The 12,884-nt window shown below is 39.6% G+C and overlaps 1 protein-coding gene across 14 annotated transcripts in view; it reads left to right on the top strand.

The window, feature by feature from the left end:
- Positions 1 to 12,884, top strand: part of Plcb4 (phospholipase C beta 4) — a 381,620-nt gene that overhangs the window by 254,504 nt on the left and 114,232 nt on the right. For all 14 annotated transcript variants that reach the window (XM_074074368.1, XM_074074360.1, XM_074074366.1 and 11 more), the window contains one exon: positions 12,737 to 12,817. Coding sequence is in view for 11 of the 14 variants with exons in the window: in XM_074074360.1 (XP_073930461.1) it covers positions 12,737 to 12,817 (81 nt within the window). In the remaining 3 variants the exon portion in view is untranslated. The remainder of the gene's footprint in view (positions 1 to 12,736; positions 12,818 to 12,884) is intronic.

Here is a 12,884-nt window from a genome sequence, read left to right as displayed (position 1 = left end):
ACCACCCACTCCACCCCCTCCCTTTCCCCCCCACCCCCTCAATACCCAGCAGAAACTATTTTGCCCTTATTTCTAATTTTGTTGTAGAGAGAGTATAAGCAATAACAGGAAGGGACAAGGGTTTTTGCTGGTTGAGATAAGGATAGCTATACAGGGTATTGACTCACATTGATTTCCTGTGCGTATGTGTTACCTTCTAGGTTAATTCTTTTTGATCTAACCTTTCTCTAGTACCTGTTCCCCTTTTCCTATTGGCCTCAGTTGCATTTAAGGTATCTGCTTTAGTTTCTCTGCGTTAAGGGCAACAAATGCTATTTAGTTTTTTAGGTGTCTTACCTATCCTTACCTCTCCCTTGTGTGCTCTCGCTTTTATCATGTGCTCAAAGTCCAATCCCCTTGTTGTGTTTGCCCTTGATCTAATGTCCACATATGAGGGAGAACATACGATTTTTGGTCTTTTGGGCCAGGCTAACCTCACTCAGAATGATGTTCTCCAATTCCATCCATTTACCAGCGAATGATAACATTTCGTTCTTCTTTATGGCTGCATAAAGTGAGTTAATTCTATTCCTAAAAATTCAGAGGAACTATTACTATCCTGGTTACTTGTTTTCATGGTTTTATAAAGGGTACAGTGTTGGTTAGGAGTCTCTAGACAGAACCAACAGGTCATATAATATTTATATGAGAGAGATTAAAAAAAAAGATTTATTAAGAGAGGTTGGCTCACATGACTATGGAGGCTGGTAAGTTCCCTGTTCTTCCATCAATAAGCTGGAGCTTAGGAAAGTCAGAGTGTTGTTCCAGTCCAAATCTAAAGCCCTGTGAGCCAGGGGAGCCAATGGTGTACAAGTCTCAGTTCAGATTCAAAGGCCTAAGAGTCAGGAGCTGCAGTGTCTGAAAGCAGGAGAAGGAGCTTGTCCCAGCTTATGCAGAGAAAGCAAATCCACCCTTCCTCTGCCATCTTGTTCTATTTATGCCCTCTACAGATTGGTTGATGCCCACTAGTATTGGAGGGCCAATTGTCTTTACCAACTTGAAGAGCAATCTATCTCAGAAACACTCCTAACATCCATACCCCAAAATGACAGGTGTTTTGTGCTGTGATTGTTGTTGTTTGTTTGTTAGTACTTATACAAGAAATACCTACCACCGTGAGCACTCACTAGGAACTGCACTGAAAAAGATGTACAAACGTCATTTTATTTAAGCCACATAACAATGGTGTGGTTAAGTAGTTTTTTTTTTTTTAATCCTCATTTTATACTTACCAAACTGAGCTTAAAATAGTTAAACACTTTACTCAAGGTATCATAGGCCAGTCACAGGCTGAGCAGAAAAATTCCATAGCAGCCGGTCTCCAGTGAGTCTCCACGTGTGGTCTTGCACCAGCAGTGCCAGCAGCACCTCTGAACTTGTTACAAATGTAGATTATGAGGCTCCACCCCAGACCTACAAAGTCAAACTGGGGATGGGATCCAGCCCTCGGTGTTTCAAGAGCTATCTCAGTAATCGTGATGGTGAAGCTCAAGTTTTAAGAACTACTAGGCATAGGGCAAACTGAGGAGCTTTAGAAAGGGGAAAAATTAAATCCATTTAAATTCTTTGTTGCTAATCTCATACAAGCAGGCAGTGCATATAAAGGAAGGAAAAAGTATTAAATAAAAGAGACTTCTTTCCCTAGGTTGGATATGCTAGATTACATTGACCCCTTCTATGTGCCGGGCACAGTACAAAGTACCTGACACTAGACTCTTTAAAACCACAGTGGTTGTGGGGATTAAATGAGATTACTTTTCATAGTTTACAGATGAGGAAATTGAGGCTTAGTTCACTTAAGGAACTACCTACTAGCCAACATGTAATAAGTGATGGAGCCAGGCTCCAGAATTGGCATATTGATAAAGAGGACGTACAGGTCTCACAGCTGCCTGCTTTATGACAAAGAATGACGGCTGGCTGAGAAACATTTTTTGAAGATAAGTATGAATTTAGAACTTAAAAAAAATCTTTCTAAAGTTCAGTACTGGAAGTCAGAATCAAAAATCAGTTTTGGAGGCATTTATTTGTGCTGCTAGGAAATCAAGCACAGGGTCTCACACATGCTAGGCAAATGTTCTACCACTGAGCTGCACCCCAGCCCCAAAGATCTGTTTAACTCTTTTATTCACCATTTCTTTATCTGTTCTAGACCATAATGATTGTGCTACTAAGGTTTTAATGCAGTCCTTTTAGGAAAATGAGAATGGAAAGAATTTTATTTTTCATATAATTGCCCCTTAATATCTCTAACAGTGCTAACACTTCTCTCTATGATCAGTGAAAGTCAGCCTATGAAGACAGAAAAGGATTAACCAGAGATTTTTTTCAGGCTGTAATTATTTTGGAGGGAAAAAGCGAGGTACAATATACTATGTGAAAAATATATAATATTTCCTTTCAATTGATGGGAATAGAGATACACTTTTTAATACTTAATATAGATCTTACTGAATTATTAAGTACATGGTTTTTTAACTTGCTTTTCTCTTAAAGCCATAAGTAATAAGCAATTACTTGAAATGGTACTTTGTCAAATCATTTTTTGAAGTATTTGGGCAGAGCCAGTGTAGCTTCCCAGGTATTCAGGCTGATATACTCTGTATTAAGTTACTGGAGGTCAGTTCCATGACACCTCCACTGCTCTTCTGCTTGGATTTTCTCTTCCCAGTGTCGGAAGGGGCAAGTGATCCTTGTAACATTGGTCATATACAAAAAAAGAGCCTCTCTTTCGAATGCTTACCAGAGCCAAGTTGCCAGGATATTGTTTGCAAATAAAGAAAGGGTTTTTGTACTAAGAGGTATTCCTGGTAAAATCTTTACCAAAGAGCTCTTTCCAAAAGCTTAAAATGCACAGAGTTGGTTATGGGCGTGAGTTTGGAATTAAACTGAAATAAGTTAAATTTGGGCTTTGCTACTCGGAGATACAACCCTAACTCAGGCTTAAATGTACTATGCACTAAACCAGAACTTTCTTGTTTGAAAAATGGGAATGATAATACCTAGCTTGCATTGCCTTTATAAGGAACAAGTAAAGATGGATCTTTTTTAGAACGTAAGTCAGAGTATGCCTGTCTTCTGGCTTAAACCTTCAGTAGTTTGTTATCTCATGGCAAATAATTTCCCAGGTCATCTTGTGGCCTGCAGCTTCTCTACATGTGTCACAACCTCACTGTTCTATCGATATTCCCTAAGTAAACCAACATGCTCTGTCCTCAGGCCCTTTGCACTTGCTGTCCCCTCTCTGAGTTGCTCTCTCTCATATATCATCAGTCACATGGGTCACTTCCTCAGTTTATTCAGGTTATGCTCAAGTATCACTTCCTGCAAGAGGGCTTCTCGACTGCCATACCCACCTACACATACAGCCCCATCATTGTTCAGGATTTTTTATCTTCAAATTTATTACTACCCAAAATTTAGTTAGTTAGTTAGCTATTAGTTCATTGCCAAAATCCCTCTAGATTTAAGCCCTGATATTAGAGACTTTGGTTTTATTTACTGCTACATCCCCAGTAGGAAATTCATTCATTGCCTAATAAAGATGTAATAAGTACCATGATTCACCAGTTCCTTACTTAAATATCTGAGAGTCAAATTTATTGACTTAAATGGCTCCAAAATTTTAAGGACTTTAATGATCACAAGGAACTGAAACTGAAGATGCTATTTTGGAATCTGGATTAAAGATGCACTCTGTGGTAGCCATGGGTTTGTGTCACTTAAACCTCCCTTCAAGAGAAACCTGCCACAGGTATACAGCCAACCTCCCCCTGAGCATCACCAGCACCCCTTGCACGGCTTATGCTGGCATCCCAATGACTGAACTTGGTAGAGGTTATATACAGCCAGGCCTTTTCTGCCCCAAATGAGGCTTATCTGGTAGATGGTCCTTGATCTGGGTTCCCATCCACATGATGGATCTGTTCAAGGAGATGTGCTGCACACCGAGACCTGTGGTCCATAGCCCTCTGTCCTTTTCTCCTGGGTATTAGTACCAATGCATGGTTTGGATGCTTTGCTCACTTACTCCTGATTCTTCTCCCTTTTTTCTTTTACAGGTGTTTGCCTAGTAAATCTCATAAGTTCCCAGTTCTGTCTTGGCATCTGGTTCTCCATACTCCAAGGGAAGCGACAGCCCTTCTCCCAGTGGGAGTGTCACATGCAGAGCCTTTTGGACTCTGCTGCCTTGTCTGAGGCTAACTGCTCCTGCAGGATGCTCTAGGCAGTAGCAGTGGTCCTTGTATGATGTTAGAAATGCCTGCACTTCTTCAATACATAATAAAAAGTGCTAGAGCCAGAATTGGGCTCAAGGGCCAGAGGGGACTGTGTGTTTTTTGAGGCCCAAATGTAACCTATTCCAGGAGACAAAAGTGCAAAGGGAGTGACATGTCATGTAAATATTGTAAAGAAAAGCATTTTTAAAAGCTCCATTGTTTAGACAGGAATTGCATATATTCAAAGGGAAGTTCCCTGAAAGTCATTTGAGGTTCTATTCTTCTCAATGAGTCTACTCAACATCGTCATGTCCATATAGCCACAATTTAAAATGTTCTTTCCCTTTCAGATACAGGTCTACTGTATCAGTGTGTTTTTAATTAATTGCTTACTATAATTTATTATTCTGGAATGAATAGCATTTTAATTAGAAATGTGTTATTGAAAAGAAGGACTTATCAGCTCGCAGTCATGTTTCAAGTATGTCTGCAAAGCATATCTGTTCTTAAAATTTGGGGGGCTAGGAGAGGGGTGACATATGTGTTTGAATGACTACCTGCTCCCTTTGAAGATGTATTTTGTTGACTTCCTTCTGTAAGCCGAGAGGTAGTTGCTGAACATTTTAGGAATCATTCTTTCAAGTGTTCTCAGGCAAAGGTCAGGTATGCCGGCACTATGTCCGAGCTATAGCACATGAGGCCTCTGAAAAACTGAGCAGCCAGACTTAACCTCAAAATGCCTGTATCCGAGACCTCCTGGGAGAGAGAAAGACAAAGCGAGACAGACCCCAGCAGTCTGGTGTCTCAAACTGGCTGACCTTGCAAATTAAGTCCCAAATATTTAACGTCTTTATCTTGAAGTGAAGAAGAAGATGGGAATTCACAGCTATTGGTTGGCTGCAAGATAAGCCTTTGGAAACAGGATGGCTCCTCTCAGATGTCTAAGCTGAGTGCTGCCTTCCTCCTCAGATACAAATCATATTGAGCTGACCAAATTCAAGAATATTGCTGAAACCTTGTGTCTTAGTCTGTTTAGACTGCTACAACAAAATGCTATATGCCAGGTAGCTATAAACAACAAATGTATTTCTCACAGTTCTTGAGGCTGAGAAGTCTAAGATCAAAGCACTGGCTGATTGGGATCTGCTGAGATCCCCTTTTTCGTTTCATTGGTAGCCCCTTCTTACCGTGTCCTCACATGGTGGAAGGAGTAAAGGTCTCTTTTATAAGGGTACTTACCCTGTTTACCTCCCAAAGGCCCTCACATCCTAATGCCATCATCTTAGGGGTTAGAATTTCAACATATGAATTGGGGCATGCAGCTCACATTCAGACTACAGCACCTTGTTATTGCCATCAGGTCAAATTTCAGTTTCTTGTTCATATGTAACAGAAAAAGTCAGGAAAGATGGTATGCCTTCCCCCTGTTGCTTTTCAATACCTTCATCAACTCTTCTAAGCCAGGTCACCTAAAAAGTTCATGATCTTCTTTTCTGAGACAAGAGTGAAATGAAAGGAGTCAATTAAGTCCTTCCACTCGACACCAGAGTGGAGTGTTCTCCATAGGGCACAGTCATTGCTGAAATGAGCACTTCAGATGTTCACAGTTGTTTATTGAAGGAAAGATTTTCATTTGTTTCTATGAGATGTAGCAGCCAAGATAAACAGAAGGTATCACACATTTCAAACTTGCTGAATAACTCATCTGATCACCCTCTCAGTGCTGAATGTGATGTACCATGTCAGGGAGGCACAGGACAAGAGTTCCCTACCCAGGAATGACTACACCCCAGCATATCCATGAAAAGGGAAGAAAATTAAAGCTATACTTCAATGACTAATTCTCTCTTGCATCTTCTGCTTGGCATGAATGTCAACAGAGGCTGACGGGCAGAGAGAGATGGCTAAGGTAGAGAAGAATAAACCTAGGCTGACCTCTCTGTACAGAAACCCAAATTGCAATGAGTCTAATTCAGCAGTAATACACATACAAACTCTGGGTTTCCCTATGCACAGACTTGCATGCTAGATCAGTTGACGTAAGCACACACTAGGACAATTGCTTTTTGTTAAGATCCTCATAACAGAAATGGATTCTGTGTGAAAACTTAGAGGAAGCTCTACCTTGTGTTATATATTATGTATACCCTTGGGCAACTTACTTGACCTCTATTAGGATCAGTTTTCTTGTCTGCACAGCAAGAATGGTAGTATTTAAGTCATATGTTTCTTTGGTGATTAATACAACATGCATAATTTCTATTACTATGTTATTATATTAATAATCAATAACAAATTACTTGGTTCAGCTCAAGCTCTCTAATACAGAGAGGTAACCTTTGAGGTAACCTGTTGGATAGATATTATAGTTGATGTTATTGACTGTTTTTAGGGTTGGAGAAACAGGTATCTGACCACCAGATTTGGATCAGATCCATCTGACCCTAAAATCCATATAAAATGACTCACCTTTCTGGTGCTTGTGAGATGGTTTTTGTCACTGTCAAAAGGAAACTATAATGCCAAAATACATATACCCAGATAGAATAATAGAATATAGATTTGGGTTGAAGGGGAAAAACAAACAAACATGGGAAAGTCTTATCAAACTAAGGGTTAAATTAGCAAGCAGCTACTCTATGGGGAGCAAAAAATGTATTGTAAAGTTAAAAGATGGAAGCTGAAGACTTGCCTCTAGTGTTCCTGGTGTCCAAGGCAAAGCAGGAAACAGAAGTGATGGTAGGATTCACAGTGTTCATAAGCTTGAAAGGAAGTCAGTAGGAGCAGAGCTCTTCCTGGTACTAGGGTCTGAGAGAAAATTGTTATAAAATATATTTTATAAGAAATATTGGCAAACACTGTCTCATAAAAACCACCTGTCATTGATATAGAATATGTTTAGCTGTAATCACAGTAATTAGAGCTAAAATATTTCACAAGCCCTCCTGACCCTTAATTAACCATCATTAGATGGTTAGTGATGTTCAGTGACAAGCAGGACAGCAAAGCCTTCTTCAGATATGACTACTGAGCAGTTACCTGAACTCAAAGCAGGTATGATTCAAACGTGTACTTCAGTGTAGTCACCAATCCTAGCTTTACCCTACCAGCCATATGATAGACCTCAGTGTCTGCATCTATGAAATGGGACTAGTAACAACAGTTTCTCCCTCAGAGTAATGATAGTATGATAAGTTAATGTATAGATGGTGTGTATGTTTTCTAGTAAGAGTAAGCGTATTGCTAGGTCCCACAGGTCTTTGGGGTTGCTTGTCAGGAGAAAGAATTGTATCTACTTATAGGATTTTGGTGGAGCATCAGTTATTGTAAGCCAATAGAAATATGTGTCCAAAGACTCAAAGGCCAAAGAAAAAAAAATACAAATGTTCCATGTGTTCTCATATTGCCTGCTTTGCAAGGAAATAGAGCAAAACAAGGGTCTGTGATAGAATAGCCAGGGCCAGTATTCTTCAGCTCCTCACAGGGAGTGTGAGCTGAAAAGCCCACAGTTGGTTATCTTAGGTGATGTGTAAATTAAAAGGGAGATTAATGAAAGATACGGACATTCAGGGTTCTTCGAAGGAGAGACCATACCTATGAAGGTAAGCACAACTTAAATGAACCCATACCCATCTATTATAGCAATCCTGTTGGCAGAATGTCATCTCTGAGAATTTCAACATGAAAAAGTAGAGATTTGTGATGTTTTCTGATGTTTACATGAAAAAGTAGAAATTTGTGATGTTTTGGACAAAGTCAAAAAGGATCTGCTAGATGCAGAATTTAGGAAATTTCTCTGGGAGAAAAATGGGGAAAATGGGCCACATGGCATCTCTTAGGCTTTAGGCTTCCAGGAGCTCACTGAAATCACCATCTCTTGGCTAATTCTAAATCAGTCTCCATCCAGGTTCCCAGGCTGGAGGCCATGCCAGAATCCTTCCTCATTTATGAGGTCTCTTATGGAGGTTGTGGTTTATATTGAGATTTAAATTGAATAAGATATTCTGAGTCTAAGCCCTAACTTAGACTTCTCTTGTTTTTCTCCAACCTTGACAAGGTCTTCTTTGCTTTGTCCAGTTCTTACCAAACCAGGAAACAAGGAAAGTGAGAACATATGTACCCAAAGTGGATTAGTTTTCATTCATTGATCACCCTACACTCCATGGGTGATAGGCAGAGGAGGACCTGCTTGGTCCAGATTGACAGAATAAAAGGAAAGTTGGCTTCAGAATCAGAAATTTGTTCCAGTCCCAGGTTTTTACCTCATCAACTATGGCTTTGAAGAATCTACTGTCTTCAGAACATTTTTCCCTTCTTTGTAAAACTGTATCGCCTAGTACAGTAACCACTCAATGTGGCTATTAAAATTATAATTAATATTAAAAATTTTGCACCTCTGTTGTACAACCTGCATTTTAAGTGCTTCATAGCCCTGTCATGATAACCATACTGGGCAGTGCCAAAGTGGCACATTCCCTTGTCATGGAAAATCTATTGGACAGTGTTGCTCTAGTCTAAAACCTGGCAGAGTTCTCATAAGCTATCTCCATGTGGGATAGTATTTGTTAAATGTCTTGTGCAGCAGCTGTAAATTCAGAGGTAGATATTTTCTCATATTTACAACCATTTATTCAGTGTTTACCTTGTCCCAAGTACTTAGGCTTTCTAGTGTTAGTTCTCTGAGAGTCCTATGAGGTAGGTATCACGTTTTCCAGTTTTAGGATAGGAAAAGTGAAACTTAGTGAGGTTAATCAGCATGGCTGCTGAGTTTCTCAAGCAGGTGCCTGGTGAGAAGCTCACTTAGCAACTATTAACTACAAAGCTGGGCCTACAGGAGGTGGCGTGCCATCCGTGCCATCTCCTTTGAAGGTCCTCTTTCTCAGAAAGCATAAGACTTTTGATGGAGTTCACAAACCCTCACTCCTTTCTATGTCCTAATTTACCTGACCAGTCACAAATATATAAAGAGCCCCTGAACAATTAATATTTAAATAATGTGAAGTTAAACCTTTGATTAGCTAGTTCCAAATAGTTGTCCCTAACTGGTAGAAACACCTGATTGTATCCTATTGGTAACACAAATCGACAGTATAAAGACATAGACATTTGCAATTAACTTGGGTAATTATGGTGGGAAAAGTGGTAATTATGGGCAAGGGAGAAAGTGTAAGAATAACCTCAGGTCTCAATTAAAATAAAATCAACTATTTATTATCTAGAACCCACAGCCAAATACTTTCTTCTTCTTCAATGAGAATAGTCTTTCCTTATAAGAAGAAAGGAGGTTAAATTTTATTTGACAGAATAACTTTAAATTGAAAGAAAGAAAAAATATTTTTAATCTAAGTCAGTTTGAAAGTAACTTGAATCTTTGAAAGACAAGTTGTGATATGGAATAATATGGAAACAGCAAATGTTGGGAAAATACACTAAAAACAACACATAGCTTAAAGATACAATACTATCCTTGATGAGGTGAGAGTTGTCTATTAGGTAAGCCTGTTGGCATAAGCCCCTCAGAGCAGGGATTCCTGGGCCAGAAAGAGTTCCTGACAAAAGCACATATAGCCAAAGTGATGCTTCTTACTTTTTTCAAATGCCCTCTAGCCACCACTTGTCCAGTGTTTTCACCAAAGGAGTTCTTTACCCTTTCTAGCCCTGTAACCTAAGAATAACAGGTGCTCAAGCTCTAAGGGGTGACTGTGACAAATGTTACCTAATTCATATGAAAACTAAAATTCTGGACTCCCTCGAAGAAGTTCTGTTATAATTTGTTTCTTTACCAGAAAGTTCTCTTACCATCTGTTCACTGCAAAACAAACAGATCTGCAAATAAGACAGAGCCTGGCTTTCTGTTAAGAGCTCCCCTGCAGTGCCCAGATCTGGAGGAGAATGTTCCTAAGGGGGGTGGGGGGGGGGGGTCTTAGGATATTGTTGCTTTGGTCTGGCCAAGGAGCCACAGCCCAAGTTCTGGTTAGGAGGTATCCATGTGAAATTTAAAACTGCTGCCAGGGAAATACAATAGCAATTACCAACCAGAGAGAGGGTTAGGGCCTCAGATTGTTAACAGGAGGTTAAAAAAAACCCTAAATATGTTGTGTTCTACTTTCCTTCTGCTGTTTGCCACATGTATCTCAGGTTTACTTTCTTACATTCATGGGTGGTTTGAGCTGATTTGGTCTGGAAACCTCTCAGCTACTGTTCATGAGCTGATTGTGGGCATCTGTCTTTAGTTCAGTCATGACTTCTTAGTGAGGTTCCCCTGGAGAATGTTTGTTCTGACCATTGCTCCTCCTAACAACTGGTGTGTTTTTAATGTCATGAACCACATGGGCACCTTGTAAATATTTCTCTTTTTTTTTTTTTGATTGGGTTGCTGAGTCCCAGAGCCAAATTGGCACCCTGTTCTAACTGTATGAGACCTTACCACAGGTGCTGCTACTTTTTACTGTCCTTATTTTACTATTCTGCCTTGGGTTGTCTTCTCATTGTCCAGTTTTGGAAATTATGTCTTTTACAGGAGCACTTAAGTGGAGCTCCTGGTACAACAGGAATTCCCAGAAGGTGCCTCAAAACCACACTCAGTCTTTACAATGAAACCAGAGTTTTAGGCCCCAGGTTTTCCGCATGTCTTCATTAGTTGGTAGTTCTCATTTCTTAATTTATAACAATATCAGATTCCTATGACCTTTTAAGTTAAATCTAGTGCCTTTTGTGTAGCATAAAAGACTGTTCCAATGCCCTGCTCTTATTTATGTGTCCTATCTCATCTGCCATTCTTTTGAGGAATTCTAACTGCACCATACTCCTCAGAAGTCTCTCTCCAGTGTCAGGTCAAGACTACATATGTTTACAAATGCTGCTTCTTGTCTGGCATCTAAAGTAACAACTTCTACATTAAGCCTGTTCAAAAAGATTGGACTGTCCAAAAAGGTCATTTTGAAGGAGTTTTAAGTGTCACATATCAACAATTCCATATTGTTAGTAATTTGCTACCATGATCTCAAGTTTGAAACATACATTATTGATAATTATCATTACCTGCTAATCTGTAACACTGTGCTATGTACTTTGCCTGCCCAGTTTCATTTAATTCTCACTACAAACCCAAAGGTTTCCATTTATTAGACAATAATTCTAAGACTTAGAAAGGGTCTTTCTAGAAGGTATGGTGAAGCTGGGTTTTGATCCTAAGGTAGAGGTCATACCATACCCTGCCTTTATCTTATTTATTGCTCTATCTGCATTGCCCAGTACATGCCTGGAATAATGTTAGAATTCATGTGATAATACTTCTCCTTCCAGAAAAGTCCCCCAAAAATTGAGGGCTAGCTTCAGTCAGGATTCCCAGGACCCTACACTCTGCCTTTTCATAGTGACATGGATTTATCTTCATGAATGTTGCTGGTATTCAGAAAGATAGATTTTGATGGGTCAAACTGAGTCTGAAGTACCCTTAAAATCTTAATCTTATAGTTGTTATGCATTTGTTTTAAGTCACTGTTCCTAGTTGGTGGTATCACAGTGATCTACAAAGACAGGTTTGTAGATCATTAAACGAACATGGAGATTTGTTGAAGCATGGGTGTCAAGTCTTGGTGTAACACTAACGAAGGACACAGGGTATCTGGGTTCACTTCCTGATCACTCTTTTTCTCTCCAGAATTTTCCTGGCAATCCTAAACACAGTACTACTCTCTTATTCAAGACCAGGATTTCATTGGCTAATATAGCACAACTGCTCTAATCTCCTGAGTTTGGCCAACAGTTCCTGATTTAAAATTTGATTCTGTAGTTTGCATTGAGTTTCTGGTGTCAAAGTTCACAGAAGTGGTTCTCATACTTCAGTGTGCATCAGAATCACCTGGAGGGCATGTTGGAACATATCACTAGCCCTAGTTTGTTTGTTAATTCATTCATCCATTCATTCATTCATTCATTCATTTGGGACAGGTTCTCACTATATAGCCCAGGCTGGCCTGGAACTCTCTGTACAGTCTAGACGGGCCTGGAACTCGTGATTCTCCTGCCTTCCAAGTCCTAGTATTACAAGCATGCACCACCATGATTGGCACTGATTTTTTTGACATTATGGTAGGTACAGGCAGCAGTTTCTCTTATATGGAGGGAAACCAAGAGGCTGAACCTCACACTCCTTCTTTCTAGGAGCTCTTCTTTCAAGATCTTAGGGAACCTTTCTGTAAAGATCATACAGGACATTAGTGCTGCTTATTTTCAAACCTGTTCCAGAGGAAGATGCTCTACTAAACTGATAGTCTTTCAGTGCAGAAAAGGAATGCAAAGAGTTTTCAAACTGAAAACATTCCATAGTATCCTAAGAAATGTGACTAGAATCAGGATGCACAAAGGTGATTTCTCACTTTACTTTGTTTAGAGGCTCAAAGATATTTGCATTTTTATTAGATTCAGAATGTTACAAGTCATGAAAATCAACACATTTAAAAAAATTTTTTTAACAGGAATCTTTCGTGTTTGAACCTAACTGCCTCTTCAAAGTGGATGAATTTGGCTTCTTTTTGACTTGGAAAAGTGAAGGCAAGGTATGACACAAGAACTACACATTGTTCTTCCTGCTGTCTGGCTTGCATCATTTCATTTATCAACAGA

Source organism: Castor canadensis, chromosome 5, assembly GCF_047511655.1.
Source record: "Castor canadensis chromosome 5, mCasCan1.hap1v2, whole genome shotgun sequence".
NCBI lineage: Eukaryota > Metazoa > Chordata > Mammalia > Rodentia > Castoridae > Castor > Castor canadensis.
This window is presented reverse-complemented; position numbering and strand designations above follow the sequence as displayed.